The sequence below is a fragment of the Epinephelus lanceolatus genome, chromosome 12 (genome assembly GCF_041903045.1).
Source record: "Epinephelus lanceolatus isolate andai-2023 chromosome 12, ASM4190304v1, whole genome shotgun sequence".
In the NCBI taxonomy this organism is placed as follows: Eukaryota; Metazoa; Chordata; class Actinopteri; order Perciformes; family Serranidae; genus Epinephelus; species Epinephelus lanceolatus.
Window position 1 is genome coordinate 44,887,377 of NC_135745.1, and position 23,671 is coordinate 44,911,047.

Below are 23,671 nucleotides of genomic sequence, written 5' to 3' on the forward strand. Positions count from 1 at the left end.
TTCTGAAGTATGACAGAAGGACAACACAACTACACAACAACACAACAACACAGCAAAGACTGCTGAATAACAGAGAGCCCCCCCCTGCCCCCCCCCATCCTCAGCTCGTTACACTTTACCTGCTCTCTGGGAGAGATGGGCGGAGTTATCTGACATCACATGAGCCCGAAACACGCTACAGCATTATCCTGTCAAAACCACTTAACTACCACGATACCACTGAGAGCCTGTTGAGTTTGCTGTTAGCAGCTAGCAGTTAGCTGTAAGCAGTTAGCAGCTATCAGTTAGCAGCTAGTTGTTAGCTTTTAATTGTTAGCGGTTAGCTGTTAGTGGTTAGCTTTTAGCTATTAGCAGTTAGCTTTTAGCGGTAAGCAGTTAGCAGCTGGCTGTTAGCTGTTAGTGGTTAGCTGTTAGCTTTTAGCTGGTAGCTGTTAATGGTTAGTTGTCAGCAGTTAGCTGTTAGCAGCTAGCAGCTAGTTCTTAGCAGTTAGCTGTTGGCAGCTAGCAGTTAGCTGTTCACTTGTAGCTGTTAGTAGTTAGCTTTTAGCTGCGAGCAGTTAACTGTTAGCTGATAGTAGTTAGCAGGTATTTGTAAGCAGTTAGCAGCTAGTTGTTATATGTTAGCAGTTAGCTGTTAGTGGTTAGCTTTTAGCTGTTAGCAGTTATCTTAGAGCTGGTAGTTGTTATTGGTTAGCAGTTAGCTGTTAGCAGCTAGCTGTCAGCAGTTAGCAACTAGCTGTTAGCAGTTAGCAGTCCATCTAAGCAGTTAGCTGTTAGCAGTTAGCAGCTTATTATCACTACCTCTTAGCAGCTGGTGAACACAACCAATAGCTGACAGAGGTTGCATTGATTTACATTGTGAAGCATTCAGGCTCTGGTCAGTAAAAATGAGTACTGGGTGAAGGTAAATTATAATGTTCTCATGATGTGTTCAGTGTAATCTCGTAAATTGTAGCCTTTGGTGGTAAACGTGAGTAAATCAGCTGTTTGAAGGAGAAATGTGTCGATGTTTTCACAGGAATATAAAACAGATATTAGAGATTATTTTTCCAAAGATATTTTTCATGTGAATGAAGGTTATGTTAAAGGTTGTTTCATAAATGTGTATTATTGAATTCATTCTCATTCAAAGGTGTGAGGACTGAATGACTTTATTTTTATAGTGTAGATTGGAAACAACAGAAGAATAAATAACAACAACAAACACTTATGTAAAATAATCGGTATCAGCTGTTGGTGAAATTATTTTAAACGTTGGTATCAGGGCATCAAACGGCACGTTTGTCTTTATTAATTAATAGCTGATGTAACGATGCTTCATTGATGATTAATAAGAAACATCTGATCGTACATTTATAACATACGATGAGTTGAAAGGAAGAAACCAGGTGTTTGATTCAAACACTTGTTTGGTCCAATGATCCGGAACTATCAAGAAAAATCATGCTACATGCTGCATGCTACACGCTACACGTGTTGGTTTTTGTGACCAATCAGTGAAGACGTCATCAGCTGTGACTCATCTGATCACCAGGGATCATTAACATGATGAAGAAAGGTGTGAGGAGGTGACATCATCCATGACATCACTACAGGTGTCACCTGTTCCATCATCCAAACCAAAACTTTATTTACATCAACAACACTGATGAACGTTATCGTGATTATAGTTTATAAAATATTAAAGACTGAATCAGTCTGCTGTTTGAAGCTCCGCCCCTCCGTCAGCACTCAAACCATCAAACAACCAATCAGAGCGTCAGTTTAATAAAAGCCTCGCTGCACTGCAACTTACATCAACAACAGTGGGACATGTGATTATTTTAATGACGCACACACAACATAAAGATTAACAACCATGAAGACGATATGATGAGAGGAAATATCAAAGTGTCGTTCTGTTTATCGTCTGAGTCACAGCAGGACAACAGTATGTGGACGTTAGTGTCCACATACTGTTGTCCTCATTGTGTTTCTCTGTTGACATGAAATCCGTCTCATTCAGTTTGTACTGAACAGCTGTTACACAGAGCGAGGGGATGTTTTGATGCAGTGACATCATGCACCTGCAGTGATGCGTTTCCTGTTTCCTGGTTCATGTGTAGGTATCTCCATATCTGCGGTGTCCGTCACTGATGAGCTGAGTTTTCTCGCTGGCGTTCGTTGGCTGCTGAACAATCGGTGTTTCAACGTCTGCAGAGAAACAAACAGGAAACAAACGTCACATTTAAAAATACAGGAGTGTGTGTTGTTGATGTTCAGCTGTTAATTCATCAGGTTTCTCCCTGAAAGCATAAATTAAGAGGTTTCTTTCATGGATTAATTAACGGGGATGGTTTTTAATGGATTATCTGCATGTATTAACTAACAAACAAACTTTTATGTTAATCTAACAATGAAAGGCTCTAAGGTATAAATTAAGGGACGTCTTTCATGCTTAAAATAATTTGAAATCCCTTAAACAGCAGATGACTGCAGATAATTACTTTAGAAGGAAATTTGGGTTTATTTCAACCTGTCTCCTATCGTCCTAAATTTGTTTCAAGTGACTAGTGACATAAAAATAATAGTTAGCATGTTAGCCGTTAGCCTAGATACAGCCGGGGCGCATAGTAGCGTCAGACCTGTTAAACCGTAAGTGAATGGGCAACCTTCAAGTGCAAAGTTAGTCCACTAAACAAGCTTTGTTTCCACAAAGACCGCCTCATATCGTTAGGATAAATGTCAGAGAACATATAGAAAACGACATGTAAACGTGTTGTCTTACCTTACCGGTGTGCTGCCATGTTTGTTTACCATTTAACTCTGCTTTCCAAAGCACGGCCGAAATATATCTGGCGAGAACAAGCAGCAACAGCTGGAAGGCAGAAACGGACAGTAGCCTGAAAAGTTCATTCATTTATTTTATGAAAGATTTATAGAATAATGGCTGACTTTTTGCCAGACTTCGACTTTGTGGAGGAGGAATTTGATTTTGCAGAGTTTGATGGCCGCCCTTATTTATTTGAGCCAGAATACACTGACGAAGAGCTTCATGAAATTGAAGAACGGAGGAGGAGAGAGAGAGAGAGGCGCAACAGGTAGAGGACGAGAGAGGAGGAATGGCTGCTGCAAGGCTGCGTAGCTCTGGAGATTGGTGGTGTACCTGTGAATGCTGTGCCCCAGTGCCCACAGAAGAGGAATGCCTCTGTTGCAAGGAATGGGACCAGTTGCAGCCTTATTTTCAAGGTCTGGATGTGACCGAGGACGAGACACCTCCACCTGGAGTAGTATCCAGCTGGGCTTTATCTAGAGCTCGCCAGATATATTTCAGCCGCGCTTTGGAAAGCAGAGCTAAATGGTAAACAAACATGGCAGCACAGCGGTAAGGTAAGACAACACGTTTACATGTCGTTTTCTATATGTTCTCTGACATTTATCCTAATGATATGAGGCGGTCTTTGTGGAGAAAAAGCTTGTTTAGTGGACTAACTTTGCACTTGAAGATTGCCCGTTCACTTACGGTTTAACAGACAGTATATTTTGATTTTCTGGGTAATAAAAGCAGATATCCTTAAATCCCTCTGTAATTTTTTCATAATCATATATGTAAACAAAATGAAAAACGAATTTTGCACCTGCTTTATCAGATGTTCAGATTTATCTTCATAAAATCTATGCAGATTAGAGCATATTTAATGACACAATGCCTAATTTGCGTAATTAAACATTAAAATTTTAAAAACTTGTAATAAATTTTTGTCTCATAGCATTGTAAGTAATCAACTGGGGAAGTTTCATGATGATGATAAAATGTTACCCTATTCACCTGCAGTGTCTCACCTTAATGACATCATCACTGGTCGGTATGTTTTAAGGTCAGCAGGTGACATCAGGTCGATACTGCCTCAGAAATTAATCAATAAATGTTCGATAACAAATCACCTGACTGATTTAACTCTCTGAAGCTGTTTGTGATGGTGATGATGATGATGATGATGATGATGATGAAGATGAAGCTCAGTTTAAAGAGACGTTAAACACTGATGTGTGTGACTGTCAAAATAAACCCCCCAAGTTTCCTGTCGTCTCACCGTTGTCGGGGTCGTTGCGTATCTCCTCCTCCAGGTCGTCGGGGGAGACGTATTCTGGCCCCGCCCCCTCACCTGTGGGCGTCGGCTTCAGTTTCCCACAACAACAGTTACAGCAGCAGCAGAGACAGCAGCAGCAGTAACAGCCCGTCAGGACGCCGCAGACCAGGAACAGACCCTGGGAGAGAAACATATGACACAAACAAACACGGTGATGCGACGCTGAAAAAACACACAGCTTTGATGTTTGTCGGTCTACAGTTTGGCAGCCGTCTCGCTGAGGTGACATTTTTGACGCGAGACACAAAGACTGAGACCTGATGGACCTACAGAAGCACGTGGAACAGCAGCTACATGTTTCCTGTTTGGTCACACACACACACACACACACACAGAGGCAGTGTAAGCCCCGCCCACCTTGGCCCACCAGGTGGACAGCATGAAGTAGGTGTTGACGTTGTCCTCTCCGAACTGCTGGGCGACGTAGAGCCCCAGAGATCCGTACGAGTCGTAGATGTTCCTCTTGGTGAGGTCGGACAGGACGGCGTGAGCACTGTTCAGCTCCTTGAACTTCTCCGCCGCCTCCGGGTTGTCGGGGTTCTTATCGGGGTGGTAGCGCAGCGCCAGCTTCCTGACATCACACACACGCTCATGTTAACACTTTATAAATCCATTCTACATCAAACATGTGATCCATGTCAGTGGGCGGGGCTGCAGTTGTCTTACCTGTAGGACTTCTTGATGTCGTCATGGCAACAGCCTTTCTCCAGACCCAGGACCTGATACAGAGACTCTCCAGAGGTGGACAAAGTTCGCTGCCTCCCGTCAGACATCCTGAACGCATCACCTGTCGCAGGTGGACACACGTCAGCCAGGAACAAACCATATTTATGCACATTTAATTCTTCAGGTGATTGATTCAATAATTCTTTATCAACACTGAACACAGGACTGAGCAACACACTCCATGAACACAGCAGCAGTTTGTTACTATAGTGAATATAAGTCATAGTCATTACGTCAAATAATTCGTCATCATGTCAGTCACTGTGAGCGCCAGTAAATCCATCTGGTGTCTAAGACACAGATTCATTGTGAGATTTATTGATCCGTTCATTTTGTCTTCATAATAATAAACAGTAATAAAATATAAATCAGTTCTCATATGTTTTAGAGCACGTAAGAGTTTCCACAGTGTTGGACGTCCCTGTAGGAACTCATAATGATTTAATAATGATTTAAATGTAAGAAAACCATGAGTGCATCACGGAGCAACAGGTGTGTGTGTGTGTGTGTGTGTGTGTGTGTGTAATGTAATAAGTTATTACATATTTAGGATAATTATTCAAATATAATCTGAGGCAAAAAAACCCTGAATGATGTAAAAGTCATGGCACAGTGTGACTGTTTAAAATAAGAACTCTTCTGGTCCTGTTATAGGAACACTTCACCTGCAGAACCTTCACCTGAAAACAGTGAACATGCTGATTGATTGATTGATTGATTGATTAGAGTCCACCTTCAAGAGCAGAACTATATCAGAGCTTCGTCATCACAGCTCCTGCAGAATAATCAGTCTTTAACTTTACACTCTGAAGTTGTCAAAGTCAAGCGCCTGAGCAGTGACTCGTGGTGTCTGAGACCAACAAAGAAAGGCGTACTTTAACACCGGCATGATACGCAGCCTGTTGCTGTCTAACTCGCCCGGCAGTGTCAGCGGGAAACAGAGCAGGACAAAGACAAACATTAAAGTGGTTCCACTGATGTTTGGAACAATTAGTTCACATGCTCAGAATCCATCCATCCGTTTTCCTCCTCGTATCTGAGGCCAGGTCACAGAGCCAGCAGGCCCAGCAAAGCTTCCCAGTCATCTCACTCCTCAGCGACACTTTCCAGCTCCTCCTGGAGGACCCCGCGGCATTCCCAGACCACATGAGATATATCATCACTCCAGTGTGTTTCGGCCTCCTACCAGTTGGACGTGTCCACAACACCTCTGACGTGCTCAGAATCATTCAGCATCGCCCCCATTAGGGGTCGCCAGAGCTTCACAGGGAGTCACAGAGACTTTTTGATTATAAGTGGTGGACCAGACACACCGAGCCTCAGATACCTAGCAGCGACAAAAGCCGACTGTTGAGTCGCCTCATGAGTCTCAGCCAAAAAGTTGCACCTGAACACACCACAAAGTCTCCAGCTGACAGCCAATCAGCTCGTACGCTGAGTCTCCACAGCAGCAGACGGCAATCGTCTGTATTCATCATTGAAAAAGGGAAACAGGAAGAGCGTCTTGATGCTAGTTAGCCAGTTAGCACATGAACAACACAATCAGAGCATATTTACCGTGCGCCAGTGAACAATAACACAAACCATCAGGAAACGTTTCTGCTGAAGAGAAAAATAATCTGACCTCATGGAACAAGTTGGTTTTGGACTTTAGCTCCTCCTTTACTCACTGATGCTCCTCTGCTCCTCACCTGAGCTCAGCTGACAGTCAGAGGGAGGTCATTCACCGATGCGCTCCGACGCCAATTCAAACTGACAAAATTCAAACAGTGTGTGAGAGACATGAAGTGAGGGAGGGTGGGGGCCCACAGTGAGTGCTACAGCACAGGGCCCCAGTATCTGATGCTCCGCCCCTGACAGTGACCGTGCAGAAATGACATCATATTATTGATCTTGATATTAGTGATCCATGTCTGAATAACACAAACATCAGAGCCACAACAGCACATCAGAACAGACGCTCTGCACCACCATCAATACTGATGTTTCATTTCAATCATTGCACATTATATTACAAGTATACGTCATACATATACTCTTATATATATATATATATATATATGTATATATATATATATACTGTAGATTGAAAAGCAAAAGCTGAAGGCTGATGATCCACATCTTTACAGCCACGTTAGAAAAAGAGACACAAGAACCAAACAGCTGATCTGAGCTCAGTCATTGAAACTCTTTCCACTCTATTCAAATCACGCAACTGACAAACGTGTCAGAGGATTCCCATCTGACAGAGTCATCCTGTAAAAACCGCATGAAGAATATTAACACGATATTTTACCTTCAAACCTTTGCTGTCTCTTTAGACAAGTAACACATGATACACCTGATGATGTCACACTGATTCTACCTGTAAAGAAAAAGAAAGGCTGAAGCTGAGAGTTAAAGAGCAGAGTGATGGAGCTGGTACCTGCTGCTGGAGCCTTAGAGCGTCTCGACCAAGCCTCTACCTGTCCTCTGCCTGTCTTCTACCTGTCCTCTGCCTGTCTTCTACCTGTCCTCTGCCTGTCCTCTGCCTGTCTTCTACCTGTCCTCTGCCTGTCTTCTACCTGTCCTCTGCCTGTCTTCTACCTGTTCAGGTGTTTGTGGTCCGCCTGTGGCCGAGAGGATCTCTGACGCCTCCATCAAACATTCAGCAGCTGCTCAGCTCAGGTGACCACGAGCCGCCACGCCTGCTCAGGTTTCACTGAGACGCTCCAGTGGATGCATTGTGACAGGGAGGAGGGAAGGTCGCCATGACAACCGGGTGAGTCAGGGAGGGGGTGCAGACAGACAGACAGACAGCGTCCAGTCATGAGAAGCAGCAGTAACAATGATAATGCTACAGATATAAAGTTACTGGGTTATTATTGTGTGTGTTGCCTTCAGGTTCTGCAGGACTTCAGAGTGTCACACTCTGAGAAGAGAACTGAGAAGTTTCACTGATGAAGTGAAAGTTGTGTTTGTGTTCAGTAACATTAATAAATATTAATATCTGTGTCTTTCCATGAGGACACTGATCAGAAACATGTTCTTCTGTTACTAAAGAATAAAAACATCAGATCAGCAGAACGTGTTCGTCTTTATTTTTATTTAATCACAGAAAATCAGATATTCAGTTTGTTTTCTTTCACTGTTTGTGAGAAGATGATTGAGATCATGTGACGTTCAATAAGCTTCATTAGAAAACACAGACTGTCCTGTGGTGATGAGAAATATTGAAGATTGAGTCAGAAGCAGGAAGTTGGATCCCCAGCAGGAACGTCCTCTGATCCGTCCCCAGATCAGTTTATGACCCTGAACACAACACCAGGATCAGAACATGGCGGAACTGAGTGTTTGTTTTATTCTGTGACATCATTAAAGGAAATACTCACAGCTGATTGGTCCAACAGTCACAGGAAACTGACTGGGTGAGGCCACAGCGGCGGACCGAGCCCGTCGTCCAGAACAGTTCTACAGAGAAGAAATCAAAAGAACATTTATTAAACACAGAAAAATAGATTAAAGACCCCTGGACTTCCTGGAATCCCTGAAGTAACCCTCTGACCTCATTAGGAACCCCCAGAACGTCTTGAAGAACCCCGGTACCCATTTATGAACTGCTAGAACCTTTTTTAAGGACCTGTGGGTTCCCTTCAAGAACTCCTAGAACTTCTAGAGCAGGGCTCGTGAACCTCCTCCTGACATCTATAGCCTTGACCTCTGACCCGGACCTATAAGAATCCCTTAAGAACCTCTAGAACCTGTACAGTAAGAACCCATCCTACTCTCTTATTCTCTTCCTGCAGAACCTGCAGGAACTCTGAAGAACCATTGGAACTCATAAAATCCTCTTAAGGATGTCTAGAACCTAATTAAAAAACTAAGGAACCTCTTCAGGAATCATGACACCACTTAAGAACATCTAGAACCTCTTTAATAACCCATAGTACCCCTTAAGACCCTGTAGAATCATTTTATAGGCCTTTATAGGCCCCCCTTAAGAATTTCTAAAACCTTTAGAACCTGAATAAAACCCATGCAACCTGCTTAAGAACCTCTGGAACCTTATAGACCTCTAGAACACTTTAAGGACTCATGGACTCCTGACATCTATAACCTTGACCTGGACCTATGAGAACACCTTAAGAACCTCTAGAACCTGTCTAGAGTAAGAAGAACCCATGCTACTCTCTTACAGAACCTGTGGGAACTCATTAAGGACTCTTAGAATCCTCTGAAGGGTATTTAGAACTTATCTAAAGAAGTGAGGGAACTCCTGAAACCTGTCGAGGAACCACGACACCCGCTGTAGAACCTGTGGAACCAGACCCAGGTGTTCCTGAGTGTGGAGCAGCTGCAGTACACTCACAGGGCTGCAGGGGGCGCTGTCCCCGTCACACAGGCTGATCCTGCAGTGCAGGTAAACGTCCTCATAAGTGCCGTGGAACAGAAAGAACAGCACCGAGAAACGAGCACGCTGTGACACACCGCTTTCCTCCACCCTCACGTGACGGCGGTCCACTGGACACCTGCAGGAGACAACCAATCAGACCACAGCTGAAAATCTGTTTTCACGTGTCGTCAACACGGCTGCTGAGCGGAACATTTATTGTGAAAATCTGTCTTCTTGTGGGATGTGTGTGACATTCAGGGGCCAAACAGAGATTCAGTTTGCAGAAAACTTCAAAAATCATTAAAAAAAAAAGTTTCCAATAAATTTTGAGACGATTGAAGAATCGATCGATCATCAAACGACTGATCGCTGCAGCTCTGTCAGTCAAACTGATTTTATTGGTCAGGACTCGTCACCTGCTCTGGATCAGGACGTATCTGGCAGGATCGTCAGCGCTGGGGGAGTTTGTGACGTAGCAGTTTTCCAGGAGAAGCTTGAAGAGGTTGTTGTCGTAGTTTTCCACGGAGACGCCAACGTGCAGGGGGACGCCCAGCGGCAGTCTGACCGGGCCAGCGGGGAACGGCTCGCTGTAGTCCGGTCTCTGGTACAGAGTCATCCCTGCTCTGGTGGGCGCACCTGAACGCACCACTCCAACTCTCCGACTCCTGCCGAGAGACGAGACACGTGACTGACAAACACCTGAGGAAACGACACACAGGTGAACTGAGAAAAACCCGACACTCAGAGACTTTTCAGACAAACTGGACTCTTTATTTTTCATCTTAAAATACCCTTAACCCATTAATAATGATGCCATTACAGTATTCTATTAGTTAATGGGTTGTTGGATTTAAGGGATTTTTAAAGAGTAGAAACCCCCTTAGAACTGACCAAATAGCCAAAAGGCCCTTAATTTAAACCTTTAAAGGACTTACATTTTTTAATTAAGGTGAAAATTAAGGGATGCATTTCATGTATTTGTTTTGTATGTGTGCAGATAATCATTACAAACCCCTTAATATTTTAAAATCCATTTATTCATCCACAAATAAGCCTTAAATATGGGGTGAACGCCAGAATCTGATCCTCTTAACCTGAATTTAAGGTGTCCGTGAATACAAACATTTAAAAGCCTTTAACTTATTCTATTAGTGTTAGGCAAAGCAACGTTATATGAATGACACATTTTATTAACAAATGCAAAAAAACATAAACAGTGCAAAAACATTAAAATACAAATGTAAAGAAGAGAAACATTTTAAAGTGAAATCCTGAAGTTAAGACTGGAAACATAAGGGTAGACTTTTAAGGGCGTTATGGTACGTAAAACGTACTAAATGTTCACCAAATCTGGTGAACATGTTCAGCAGCAGAATAATATTTAAGACTTAAGTAGATTTAAGAGGTTAAAAAATGTAAAGTAACACAAATAACAATAAGGCTATATGTCCATTTATTTATACCTCAAAATGCATTAATGTTTTATTTAATGGTATTAAAAAAACTCTGATATTAATTTCATAATGTTTAGTAAATGGTCTATCGTAATCTGTCATTCATCCTTAAATTAAGGTTGAAACTCTGATTTTGCTCCTAAATTATAAATTAGGTCATTTAAAGATACAAATTAAGGGGTACTAGTACTGAGATTCCCCCATTAAATAACCTTAAATCTGCAGCCTTAAAACTAAAATATCCGAATACTGAATAGAATAAAATCTCACTGATTAGCAGCTCAAAAAAAAACTGAAACCAAAAACTCTTAATCTTAAAAATGCCTTAAACTTATCATTCATAGATTTCTCAAATATTTCACATACATGTGGAAACTAAGGAAAAAGTCATGAAGCCCTTAAAATCTACTTAATGTGTTCATTAAGTACTTTATGTTTTTAATAAGGTGATTTTAAGGGGAAGTATCTCTGAGCACAAACACACTGGTTTACATTAAGATGTTTGTGTGTTTTCAGGGGAAAAGGACTAATTAAGGGTTAATTGATGAGATTTTAAGGGATCTATGCTGGTCGGAGAAGTCTTGCTCTGTGATTGGCTGACAGGTGTCTGTTTGCTGCAGGTAAGCAACAGCACTGATGCTTCAGTTAACTGAAGGTCGTCACACTTTAAACTCAGCGATGCGCTGATGGTGAACTCACGGCAGCTGGTATTGAAGGGGGGCGTCTAGGCTGGTGATGTCATCCAGCGGGAAGACGCAGGAGAAAGGGATACTCATCGGGGGCGTGGCGTGGGTCTGACCAGATGGGTACAAAAACAAAATGTTGGTGTACGTGATGTGGGAGCCATTTGTCTGGAACAAATAAAAACAGATAAAATGATGAAATTGGTAAAACATGATTTTAACTTTTGTTTTGTCAACAAGATAAAACGTCATCATGATATCATCATCACTGCTGGATGAGGAAATAAACAACTTCAGCTACTTAATAACCTGATAACATGCCTGATGTTGTGTTTAAAGCAACAAAATAATGCAGCTTTAACCAAATTTAAAATATAAAGGACCAACAGTAGAGCCCTGAGGAACTCCATGACACTGATCTTCAACAGGGTGATCATGTCACTCCGTGTTTGCTGTTCACTAACATTAGGCACATGCTATAAGATGATGATACAGCAGGCCTGTCAGTTTAATGTGGAGTTCCTCTGCCCCCTAGTGGTCAGAAGGTATTAAATATCCAGATATGAAGCTGAACAGATATGGAGAACATCAATCAATCAATCAATCAATCAATTTTATTTATAAAGCCCAATATCACAAATCACAATTTGCCTCACAGGGCTTTACAGCATACGACATCCCTCTGTCCTTAGAACCCTCACAGCTGATCAGGAAAAACTCCCCCAAAAAAACCTTTAACGGGGGAAAGAACATCAAACCAAACGCACCTCCACCACGTTTCCACAGATGCCCTTCCTTCGCTCCACCAGGTACCACATGGTCTCCTGGTGTTCGACCTGCTGGTGGCAGCGCGGGTCGATCAGGTGAGCGGACGACCCGTTCAGCCCTCGTTCCTCCAGCTGCCTCTTCTGGACTGTCAGACGCAGGTGATCCTGTCCACAGTCCAGCTCCGGCTCTTGAAAACCACCGAGTTCATCTGAAGCAAACACAACACAGCAGGAACAAGGCATTATGGGTATGTGAGTCATTTTTCATTTCACAGGGTTCCCGCACATTTTCATCGACAAAGTTTCAAAACAATTTGTGACTTTTAAAGGACTCATCATAAAATTTCAGTGGCCACTTGGGGTCCATGGGGGAGAGATGGACCGTGATGTAAACAGTACCCTAAATTCTAACATGCTCAATGTCACAATGCTAACACGCTAATGTTTAGCAGGTGTAATGTCTACATGTTAACCATCTTTCGCTTAGTGTGTTAGCATGCTAACATTAGCCAGTCACAGAGTCCAGCTGAGGCTGATGTGGCTGTCATTCGTTCTGACCTGAGCAGATGACTCCAGCATCTTCAGCGTGGTTGCAGTTATGAGTACCAAACCCTGGATGGCCACACTCTGTTAATGAAGACTCACTGCCTGTACAGGCAACGTCATCCATCCAGATCTGTCCAAGGCCCTGTCCAAAGTGGGCGGAACTAGTTGCAGACTGGGCGGGGCCACATTGCAGCTGTCTGCAGACCACCTGGGCGTCGTTTATATCCCACAAATCATCACACACTGTTCCCCACTGGCTGTTATGAAGAACCTCCACTCTACCAGAGCACGGTGTGTTACCATTGACCAACCTCAGCCGAAATTCAGAAGCTAAACATTAAAACAGAGAAACAGTGAACAAGGAATAACTTTTCATACATTTAATTATTTAGACAAAATGTGAATTTATCAGAATTGATTTTAATTAGTAGAAATTGGATGAAACAGAACTGTGACACAAACATTCAGGCAAAAACAGAAAATATAAAATTCCATTTTTGTCACAACTGATTAATTGTTTTAATTTATTGGATTTTCTTTAAAACCTATCTTAAGATCTATCCCCCACGATAAAAAAAGACTCCCTCTTAAGGGTCCATGAAATGTAAACAATAATATCTGAAATATAGCTCCTGAATTCAGAAATTCCTGGAACTTTTTCAAGGACCAATGGGGAAGTGTTAGGAACCTCTAGAACCATTTTAAAGTCATGTGAACAGCCTGGACCACCACTAGAACCTAACTGAGTAAGTAAAGGTATTGGAACTCCTGAAAGGAATCTATAATTTCTTCAGGAACCATGGAACTCCCATCAAGGACATTTTTTAAAAGAAGTACATCCAGAGCTCTGCTGCCCATCTGCTCACCCTTTCCCGATCCCACGATCACATCACCCCTGTCCTCCAGAACCTCCACTGGCTCCAGACTGCACTGACCTCTCCCAGTTCAAATCCCATCCTTTCAAAACGGCTTTAAATGTGTGAATGACGTTGTGTGTATTTTATTGTAGTCTATTTTGTGATTGTTTTTCACCAATGTAAAGTGTCTTTGAGTACCATGAAGCGCTCTATAAATAAAATGGATTATTATTATTATTATCATTATTATTATTATTATTATTATTATTATTATTATTATTATTATTATGATTATCATTATTATCTCAAGGGATCTGCAGGACCTGTTTAAAGCCTTGTGGGAGGACATATGGAAACTCTTTGGGACCAGTTGACCTCCCCAAATGACCCCAGAATTTATAGAATCTCTTAAAAGACCCAATGTAACCTCTGCAACCTCTTTAAGAACTCATTAAAGACATATGGAAACCCTTTAAGAATGTCTGGGCCCCAGAAATGCAGTTCTTGATCCTCTTTGACACGTAGAACCGCCTTGAAGGACATTCTTTAAAGGATCTCAAGGGATCTGTTGGAACCTCTAGAATCTCTTAAGGAAACCTTGGAACTCCCGTTGAAGGACCTAAGAAACCTCTCTAAGGATCCAGTGTAACCTCTATGACCTCTTTAAGAAGTCTTTATGGACTTAAACCCTTTAAGACTGTCTGGGTCAAGACGGCTGACCATGAGCTTCAGAAATGCAGTTCTTGATCCTCTTAAGGACATGTGGAATCCCTTGAAGGACATTTTTAAAGGATCTCAAGAAATCTGTCGGAAACTCGAGAATCTCTCAAGGGAACCATAGAACTCCTGTTGAAGGACCACAAAAACCTCTCCAAGGACCTGTGGGTCCTGACTCTGAAGGAGCCCTGGAATCTCTTTAGGGACTTATGTAATATTCTGGGAGACCACTAAAACACGTTTAAGGACTTATGAAAACCAATGGAAGACATGTGGAAACTCTTCAGGACCAGTTGATCTCCCCAAATGACCCTACAACCTGTGGAACCTCTTCAGAGATCCAGTGTAACCTCTACAACCTCCTAAAGAACGTGCATGTAGAAACTCTTTAAGGACGTATGGAAACCCTTTAAGAACACCTGAGTCAGGGGTAACCAACCATGAGTCTCAGAGAGGCAATTCTAGATCCTCTTTTGGACACATAGAACTCTCTTGAAGACAAGTTGTGTGTCAGTGGTCACTAACCTGGACGTCCACAACTCCAGTTGATCTTGTCATTGCTCACACAGGTCTCACCTTCAGCGCAGGTATTACACACCATGGTATTGACATCTGAGAACAGAACAACAAAGTCCACTAAAGATTCTGATGGTCTAAGCTCTGAACTGTCCTTTAAGACATAATAACCTTCAAGCACACATTTCAGGTCCTGAACCACTGATCTACATCTTACAGTGAAATAAAGAGGATTGCACCAGATGTTGGAGTGTTCCTTTGAGACTCTTCAGGATCAGGATCCTAGTATTTAGCTCAACCTTGACTCTACAGTGTGACTCCATATCATGAATACTTGTTTCTTACCTGCGCAGTAAGCTAGCCGACACAAGTTGGGGCTCACAAACTTGTAGACGTAGTAGTTTCTTGGGCAGGCTTTCACATGGATGATGTTGGACTGAAACTGGCAGCAGCCTCCCTCCCAGCTGCCACAGACCTCTGCCCGGATGATGCCCTCAGAATCCAGTGGGTGGGGACTCCTCAGCCACAGCGGAGCGTCAGTCCCACACATGTGACTCTCAATGCACCTCTCTGGCATCTGAACACTACTGTTACCAATGAACAGGCGGTACCAGCCCTGCCAATCAGTACGGCTGTCACAGGCCACGGACTCCGGGTCCACCCTGAAGTCTGTAGCTCGCCAGTCGTCTTGTAGTGGAGTGTAGTGCTGACACGGGTCAATGCAGCGAGATGTGCCATCCACCTGGAGGCAGTCCTGACCGAAAGGGCACTGTGTGCCGCCGCAGGCAAACGTCACTGAGCGGGGTTTGGTTTCGGTGTTGGTGTGAGGTTGTAGATCAGGGGTCAGCAGGCAGGTGAAGGAGCCCGGTGTGTTTTCACAAATCAGGCCAGGACCGCACGGAGGATGGGGCAGCGAACACTCATCTATGTCCATGCAGCCCTGCGGTGGCAACCAGCGGTACCCTTTGCCGCAGCAGTCATCGTTGCAGGTGGTTTTGTTGTAGCAGGTGAAGCCATCTCCCACCAAACCATCTTCACAGCAGCAGAACACGCCCACAGTCTCCACACTGTTGTCATGGAGGGAGGTGCGGCATCGAGCCAGTCTGTGACACGCCTCACAGCTGGTGGCCACAGACCCTGAGGACAAGCAAGGGTTAATTACAAAACATCAACATTATATAGCAAACAGATTGAACTGTGAATAACACTGTGGCGCTAACTCTCACGTCAGATATCCGATATAATCAGCCACAGTATATATTTATCCTGCTGACTGACACGTGTTGATTAATGTGTGTTGTCTTTATATGTTAATCAATTCAGTTAAAATACCAGGCAGACACTTTGTCTGTGGATACACAGCTCAGTTAATATTTTGTGTTTCTGGGGGTTTTCCAGTATTTTGTGGCTCTTTGTTCAGCACAGAGCAAAGGTGAGTCCACAGGTGAGTCTTTAGGCAGCCACAAAATACTGGAATACCCCCCAGGAACACAAAAATATGGTAGTCTGTAGACTCAAACTGTAGGCCCACCTGTGGACTCTACGTCAAGCCTACGCTGTAGCCTGACGTGCACCTCCCCAGAAATGTAACTCCACAGCGTCACAGTGACGCAGACCTCCTGTCTGTCTCTGTGAGCTGAAACCATTTCCCTCAGTGGAAACAAAGCTTTGATTTACTTTAATTTCACAGATAAGAAACAATAAATTGTGAAGACAATAAAGCCTCCACACACTGTGTGTGATTTATCCTGGCTGAAATATGAGCAGAGCAAATCTCTGCTAGCTGCTAGGCTAATTTATACAATGTAAAATGCCATAGGCTTGTGCTAATAACGTTAGCATGTTGTATTTGTTTGGAAAACATGTTTAGTATCAGACAGTTGTTTTGTCAGTGAACCTTGTGAGTTGTAATGGAGCCAAACTGTGTGCCGTTACCTTTGTTACATGTTGCTGTTGTCCCTGGCTTTATATGAGAAGAGGAAAAGTCTGCTAGCTGCTAGGCTAATTTATACAATGTAAAATGCCATAGGCTTGTGGGTCTACGCACAACCATAAATCCCCTTTTATCTGTGGACACACCTGTGGACTCACCTGTGGACTCACCTGTGGACTCACCTGTGCTCTGAGCTGAACAGGCAGCCATAAGGAGCAGAAACAGCAGAGTGATGAACCGCTGGAACATTTTTAATCACCAGTCTGTTACAGAGAGAAGTTTTAGTTTTGTAGAAGATGTTTTACACTGGTTTATTTTACAGAAACAGGAAGTATAATTAGGGTCCGCTGATCAGGTGACTACGTTAATATTTCCATGACTATATATTAAAAAGCTAACTGAAGGTACTTCTGTTTATATTCTGAGTCATTACCTCACTCTCTGAGAACTTTAGATTTACAACAGTCTGAAACATTGATTCCACACGTCTTCATGATCAGTAATAAAACAGAAGACCACATTTTGTTTGTCGACGTTCTGCCCAAAAAAAATCATCACAATCTTGGATCCCGGCAGAATTTTGTTTCTTTGCTTCAAACGTTTTGCTAAAGTAAAGTTTATTGATTCATAAATATATGTTTGGGTATAAACTAAGTTATCTTAATATTCTCATTAGAATAAAATGCAACAAGATGTACTGTATTATGTGTCAGTGTCCAGTTTATTAAGTACACTGAGCTAAATGAATGCAGCAGCCCTGCAATGAAGTCTGTCCTCACTGTGGATAAAAACATTAAAAACACAGTAGCTCAAACTGAACATTACGACTTCATGAAGTTTGTTACTGACTGAATAAAATACTCATGAGCAGACTTTACCTTCACTGTAGCTCTGAGTGCACGTTTCTTCTTCAGGTTGACAGACTTCCGTCAGTACTGAGGATGTGTTTCTGGGAAAGAGCTGTTTAACAGCAGCTCGATCATCAGAGCTGATTGTTGTTGTTGTAAAGTTATAAATTAAAAGTGCTGCGTCAGACAAATAATAATGAGGGTGGAGAAAAAGTGCTCTCACTTTTCTCTGCTTTCATTTCACGTCTTGTAGAAAGTTCTTCAAACAAACTTCAGTTTTTCTTTTGAGGTCCCTGAACAGCTGAGATTTTATAGAAATCTTTATAAAGGACATGTTGTTTAAAATGACTAAAATCATAATGAGCAGCTGGTATCTGTGATCAGAGCAGCTGATTTTATTGGGAACAAAGGTTTTATCCCACTGACTCACACGCTGGAACAAAACAGGTTATCAAAAACTGAAGAGATCAAAGTCTGGTGGGATGTTTCAGGACAGTCTGGCAGTGTTATAATGAGGGAGTTTTTGTTTTGTTACTGACATCTGTGTTTTTGTCTCCTCTGAAGTTTATATGTCATAATGAACATTGCATTCATGTGGTGTCTGTAGAATCAAAACAATCCACCTCAAGTCAAAACAACAACTCAGAAAATGTTTCACGAGTTGCCGAGTTTGATGTCATGTACGCAGGAACACTGCGGATGAAAGGTCAGCTTTGGTTGATGGTAACAAACATTTTTATTAATTCATGTATTACATATCATATTTTCAATCCCGCCATAATTTCGCAAGATGTTTCTGGGATTGTTGCTGCCTGAATGATGTCTGAATTGTTTTTGTGATAAAATCTGGGGGCAAGTGAAAATCAGCAACAGCTGATTGCTGGTGTTGTTGTTGTTGTTTGAGTTCTGAAGCTGCTTTTTGGATCCATCAGTTATCTTGAAGGTGAAGGACTTCCACTGCGGGGGCGAAGCCATCAAGATGGAGTTTTATAGCAGCTAATGATGAAGCTGCAGACAGGCAGATGTAACTACTATATGATCTGTTCAGGGGAAGTGAGCAGCTTCAGCCAACAGACAGCTGGATGTTCAACATCATTCGTGTGCAGTCCAGAGACAAACTGTGGCTATGGAGCACACATTCTTTGGACTAATGGAAGCATCAGTATAAATGTTTGAATTGTAGGTTTCTGTAAACCACAGATATGTAACAGTGTCATGAAAAAGTTTGCCCCCCTGGTCAAGCTTTCATTTACTGTAAGTAGAAGATGAACTGATCTCCAAATGACATGAAGGTAAAGATGCAACATTTCCTCAATGTTTGTATTTTAATCAACATCAGTGTGTTCATTTTGTTTTGTACAATTTCAAAGTGAAAAAAATGAAAAGAGCACCGTCCAAAAGTTTGAGCAGTGAGACAGCTGAGCAGTGAGACAGCTGTCCCCAGGGTCTCTTGTTGACAGTGATGGTGAGGACAGAGCAGGTGACTCCTGACAGCTTGTCCCAACACTCAGCAGCCATGGGCTCCTCTAAACAGCTGCCTGCACTCTGAACACTCAGAGACCTGATGAAGACTAGAGGAAGATAGCAAAGTGTTTTCAGGGAGCTGTTGGACGTTAACAGGAAGTGTGGAGGTCAAGCTGAAAACTGTGTGAGAGAGGAAGAGTGGTGGTGCACTGTTGTACTGTGCAGACACACCTGGACAGGTATGAGCTTCATGGAAGAGTCATCAGAAGAAAACCTGTCCTGTGTCCTCACCACTACATTCAGAGCCTGATGCTTTATGGAGACACGTCCTGATGACGGATGAAGGTCAAACAGACCATAATGAGCAAATGTTGCTGCAACAAGAGAACGAGTTCAAGTATCTTAGAGTCTTGTTCACAGTGAGGGTAGAATGGAGCGTGACATGGATCGGTGGTTTAGTGTGGCGTCTGCAGTAATGTCGGCGCTGCCAGCTGAAGGTTAGGCCACGCCCCTCACAGTCCCCACACCTAAACATCATTAAACATCTGTGGACAGAGCTCAAAGAGCAGAGCATGAAGAAAGAACTGAGAGACTCTGAGCTGGATACAAACAGGGTTTAGAAGAAGGGGGCGCTACTGAGCACTGACCATGTAGGGGCCAAACTTTGGCTTCAGGACCTTTTTATTTTTTGTTATTCTGAAACTGTGAAAGATGAAATTAAAAAATCATCTTGTTTAAAATATTGAAGAAATGTGTCATTATTAACTTCATGTCTTCCAGTTCATTTAATCTTCCACTGAACTCACAGTAAATGAAAGTTTGACTGTTAGTTAAAACTTTGAACAACACTGTGGTCAACAAGTTTAGGTAAAAAAACACTTGGTTTTGGCTTAAAATAACTGCTTTTGGTGGTGCAGTTGGAAACACTGCCACTGTCTCGCAAAAAAACACCTGGTTTTAGTGACACAATCACCGTTTGAAGTTCTGCCGACGTCTTGCTTAAATACAAGCGCTTTCGTTGTTTGCTGGTCTCAAACCGTGATCTGCAGCTGGCAGCCATCTCTCCTGAGCATGTGCACATACAGTCTTGTGAGCATGTTTATACTGCGCTTCACCCCTCAGTGAATATGACATAACCTGATGGGCGGGGCTTACACAATGACTACCTCATAATGTGCAAGTAAAACTGCAAAGATCTATGTTTAAAGATAAAATGTGCATTTTAATGACAGACAGAGAAACAGAACAAGGCATGTTTCAGTCAGCGTGATCTTTAAAACAGAAGGTGAGTTACAGACGAGCAGACAGACACCAGGAAACAGACTTCAGCTCTCAGCAGCAGAAACAAACCCACTCCCCAAAAACACACAGTCAGGTCTATAAAAACAGATTTCAGACGTGTTCAGTCCACCTGCCCAGCGCTGCTACAGGATACATGTCAGATATGCTAATGAAGAAGGTGGATCGACCAATGAGAAGGCTGCTACTGGGTCACACAGGCATCTGCAGCTGTGAGTACTCGTCCTGCCCCTCCTTCTCCTCCAGGTGAGGCTCCGCATCATCAGCGTCCAACTACAGGACCACAGGTCACAGGTCAGAGACCAGAAGTCAGACAACAGTTCAGTTTATTTCAGTCAGCTAACTGTTACCAGCTAACTGTCACCAGTTAACTGTAGTCAACTAATTGTTACCAGCTAAGTGTCACCAGTTAACTGTAGTCAACTAATTGTTACCAGCTAAGTGTCACCAGTTAACTGTAGTCAACTAATTGTTACCAGCTAAGTGTCACCAGTTAACTGTTACCAGCTAACTGTTACCAGCTAACTGTAGTCAACTAATTGTTACCAGCTAACTGTAGTCAACTAATTGTTACCAGCTAACTGTTATCAGTTAACTGTAGTCAACTAATTGTTACCAGCTAACTGTTATCAGTTAACTGTAGTCAACTAATTGTTACCAGCTAACTGTAGTCAACTAATTGTTACCAGCTAACTGTAGTCAACTAATTGTTACCAGCTAACTGTTATCAGTTAACTGTAGTCAACTAATTGTTACCAGCTAACTGTTATCAGTTAACTGTAGTCAACTAATTGTTACCAGCTGTCACCAGTTAACTGTTACCAGCTAACTGTTATCAGTTAACTGTAGTCAACTAATTGTTACGAGCTAACTGTTACCAGCTAACTGTAGTCAACTAATTGTTACCAGCTAACTGTTACCAGCTAGCTTTAACCAGCTAACTGTTACCAGCTAACTGTAGTCAACTAATTGTTACCAGCTAACTGTTACCAGCTAGCTTTAACCAGCTAACTGTAATCAACTGTTACCAGCTAACTGTAGTCAACTAATTGTTACCAGCTAACTGTTATCAGTTAACTGGAGTCACCTAATTGTTACCAGCTAACTGTTACCAGCTAACTGTAGTCAACTAATTGTTACCAGCTAACTGTTATCAGTTAACTGTAGTCAACTAATTGTTACCAGCTAGCTTTAACCAGCTAACTGTTACCAGCTAACTGTAACCAGCTAACTGTAACAAGCAAACTGTAACCAGCTAACTGTAATCAACTGTTACCAGCTAACTGTAACCAGCTAACTTTTACCAGCTAACTGAAATCAGCTAACTGTAATCAACTAATTGTTACCAGCTAACTGTAATCAACTAATTGTTACCAGCTAACTTTTACCAGCTAACTGTAATGAGCTAACTTTTAACAGCTAATTGTAATCAACTAATTGTTACCAGCTAACTGTTACCAGCTAACTGTAACAAGCAAACTGTAACCAGCTAACTGTAACAAGCTAACTGTAACCAGCTAACTTTTACCAGCTAACTGTAACAACCAAACTGTAACCAGCTAACTTTTACCAGCTAACTGTAAACAACTAATTGTTACCAGCTAAATGTAACCAGCTAACTTTTACCAGCTAACTGTAACCAGCTAACTTTTACCAGCTAATTGTTACCAGCTAACTGTAATCAACTAATTGTTAGCAACTAACTGTAATCAACTAATTGTTACCAGCTAAATGTAACCAGCTAACTTTTACCAGCTAACTTTTACCAGCTAACTGTAATCAACTAATTGTTACCAGCTAAATGTAACCAGCTAACTTTTACCAGCTAACTTTTACCAGCTAATTGTTACCAGCTAACTGTAATCAACTAATTGTTACCAGCTAAATGTAACCAGCTAACTTTTACCAGCTAATTGTAATCAGCTAACTGTAATCAACTAATTGTTACCAGCTAACTGTAACCAGCTTACTTTTACCAGCTAACTTTAACCAGCAAACTGTTACCAGCTAACTTTTACCAGCCATGTTAGCAGACGTCGTCCACCCTGTGCTAATGATGATGTCAGGATTTGTGAAGGAGGCGTGACTCACACTCTGCAGCTCTCTCCGGCTGAAGAGGCGGGGCAGCAGCAGCATCCTCACTGGGATGGTCAGCAGCAGCATGAAGGGAAACGCCAGCGCTGCCGCCGTCGCCATGACGACCCACAGGACAGACAGACAGGTCAGCTGAACGACAGTGAACAGGTGCATCCTTAATGTCCGCACCTGTGAGAGAGCAGAGGCCCAGAGAGACAGATGAGACGAGGACAGACAGGTGAGACAAATAGGTGAGACAGACAGGTAACACATACAGGCAGAGCTGTTTCAAGACACTCTGGGCGCCCCAGGCAAGAGGCACCTTGGAGGACAGACAGATGAGACGGAGACACACAGGTGAGACAGACAGATGAGACAAAGACAGGCAAATAAGTAAGACAGACAGGTGAGACAGACAGGTGAGACGGAGACAGATAGGTGAGACGGAGACAGACAGGTCAGCTGGACGACAGTGAACAGGTGCATCCTTAACATCAGCACCTGTGAGAGCAGAGACACAGAGAGACAGACAAATCAAGAGACACAAGTCCTTAGTCTTTGTTCCAAGTCAGGCCCAACAAGTCTACATCATTTGTCTGTCTGCTGGTCTGCTCTGTCTCACCTGTCCCTCCTGTCTCCTGACAGCTGCTGTCAGCATTAGTCATAGTACTGTAGTACAGATAATCTGTTGTCTGGAAAATGAAGAATAAAGTCACCGGAGCTGTGAGTCAAGTCCTCGTCATACAACTCAAGTCAGCACCTCTGGAACTGGCTGATGTGTTTGTCCAAGGTCAGAGGGCGGAGCTAACCTTGCGGACGTAGTTGTGGTCGGGGTGGTACTTTGGGGGCATCAGCAATAGGATGAGTCGCTCAGTGAGCTGGATCCCGTTCAGTGACATCACACCCATGTAGAGGAAGATCCCAAACAGCACCGCCAGAGGGATCTGACGCAGGACGTCCCCGATCACGATGGACAGACCTGAGGACAGACGGGGACCACGTCAGAGGAAACTAAATCCTGCACAGCTCCATCCACCCAGGTGACTCTGTTTCTATCAGCTGATCTGATGGAGCAGAGGATTCTGGGAGACATGGAGAGGGGGCGTGGCTTTAATAAGGCCTGGTGTGATGGTGTGAATGTGAGCTGCTGTCCTGTTCCTGCTGTGGATCACTACTGTCCACAGCTCAGAAGTGGCTGCAGAGCGCTGCCCGTGTTCAGGAGGAGCAACCATGAGGCCATCTTGTTGAAGTCGGGATGTGTGGACAATAACCATGGATATCAG

General features: G+C 42.9%; 3 protein-coding genes across 6 annotated transcripts in view; all 3 read right to left on the minus strand.

Moving 5' to 3' along the window:
- Positions 1 to 1,147: 1,147 nt before the first annotated feature.
- Positions 1,148 to 7,758, minus strand: dnajc5b (DnaJ (Hsp40) homolog, subfamily C, member 5 beta). Of its 2 annotated transcripts, XM_078173469.1 has the most exons (7): positions 7,421 to 7,758; positions 7,366 to 7,387; positions 7,282 to 7,332; positions 4,797 to 4,917; positions 4,488 to 4,701; positions 4,074 to 4,248; positions 1,148 to 2,193 (listed from the first exon to the last, which is right to left on the minus strand). In XM_078173469.1, exons 4-7 carry the CDS (start codon positions 4,901 to 4,903, stop codon positions 2,096 to 2,098), a joined length of 594 nt encoding a protein of 197 aa, XP_078029595.1. In that variant the 5' UTR covers positions 4,904 to 4,917; positions 7,282 to 7,332; positions 7,366 to 7,387; positions 7,421 to 7,758; the 3' UTR covers positions 1,148 to 2,095. The 2 variants fall into 2 exon arrangements, with proteins under 2 accessions (XP_078029595.1, XP_078029594.1); XM_078173468.1 differs by lacking the exon at positions 7,366 to 7,387.
- Positions 7,759 to 7,913: 155 nt separating this feature from the next.
- On the minus strand, positions 7,914 to 17,713 carry LOC117271788 (pancreatic secretory granule membrane major glycoprotein GP2-like). Of its 2 annotated transcripts, none has more exons than XM_033650174.2 (11): positions 17,580 to 17,713; positions 16,884 to 16,964; positions 15,114 to 15,905; positions 14,778 to 14,864; positions 12,691 to 13,008; positions 12,133 to 12,341; positions 11,382 to 11,533; positions 9,645 to 9,893; positions 9,205 to 9,364; positions 8,228 to 8,306; positions 7,914 to 8,147 (listed from the first exon to the last, which is right to left on the minus strand). In XM_033650174.2, the coding sequence occupies exons 2-11, from the start codon at positions 16,948 to 16,950 to the stop codon at positions 8,140 to 8,142; spliced, it is 2,121 nt and encodes a 706-aa protein (XP_033506065.1). In that variant the 5' UTR covers positions 16,951 to 16,964; positions 17,580 to 17,713; the 3' UTR covers positions 7,914 to 8,139. The 2 variants fall into 2 exon arrangements, with proteins under 2 accessions (XP_033506065.1, XP_033506064.1); XM_033650173.2 differs by having other exon boundaries at positions 16,872 to 16,964.
- Positions 17,714 to 20,214: 2,501 nt separating this feature from the next.
- The window catches only part of slc4a2a (solute carrier family 4 member 2a), a 30,412-nt gene continuing 26,955 nt past the window's right edge, over positions 20,215 to 23,671 (minus strand). For both annotated transcript variants that reach the window (XM_078173466.1, XM_033651535.2), the window contains 3 exons: positions 23,198 to 23,367; positions 22,404 to 22,577; positions 20,215 to 20,585 (listed from right to left, as the gene is read on the minus strand). In XM_078173466.1, coding sequence (XP_078029592.1) covers positions 20,505 to 20,585; positions 22,404 to 22,577; positions 23,198 to 23,367 — 425 coding nt within the window. In that variant the 3' untranslated portion in view covers positions 20,215 to 20,504. The remainder of the gene's footprint in view (positions 20,586 to 22,403; positions 22,578 to 23,197; positions 23,368 to 23,671) is intronic.

What these genes read in the sequence shown, in the direction of transcription:
- dnajc5b (XM_078173468.1), bottom strand. Translation starts at nt 7,496, where the DNA reads ATGGAGGCGTCAGAGATCCTCTCGGCCACAGGCGGACCACAAACACCT. An exon ending in CTCTAAGGCTCCAGCAGCAG is followed by an intron (nt 4,918 to 7,281) that starts GTACCAGCTCCA and finishes CACCTGCGACAG; the next exon opens with GTGATGCGTTCAGGATGTCT. An exon ending in GACATCAAGAAGTCCTACAG is followed by an intron (nt 4,702 to 4,796) that starts GTAAGACAACTG and finishes GTGTGATGTCAG; the next exon opens with GAAGCTGGCGCTGCGCTACC.
- LOC117271788 (XM_033650173.2), bottom strand. Translation starts at nt 16,950, where the DNA reads ATGTTCCAGCGGTTCATCACTCTGCTGTTTCTGCTCCTTATGGCTGCC. An exon ending in TCGGCTAGCTTACTGCGCAG is followed by an intron (nt 14,865 to 15,113) that starts GTAAGAAACAAG and finishes TTCTGTTCTCAG; the next exon opens with ATGTCAATACCATGGTGTGT. An exon ending in ACAGCGCCCCCTGCAGCCCT is followed by an intron (nt 8,307 to 9,204) that starts GTGAGTGTACTG and finishes TCTTCTCTGTAG; the next exon opens with AACTGTTCTGGACGACGGGC.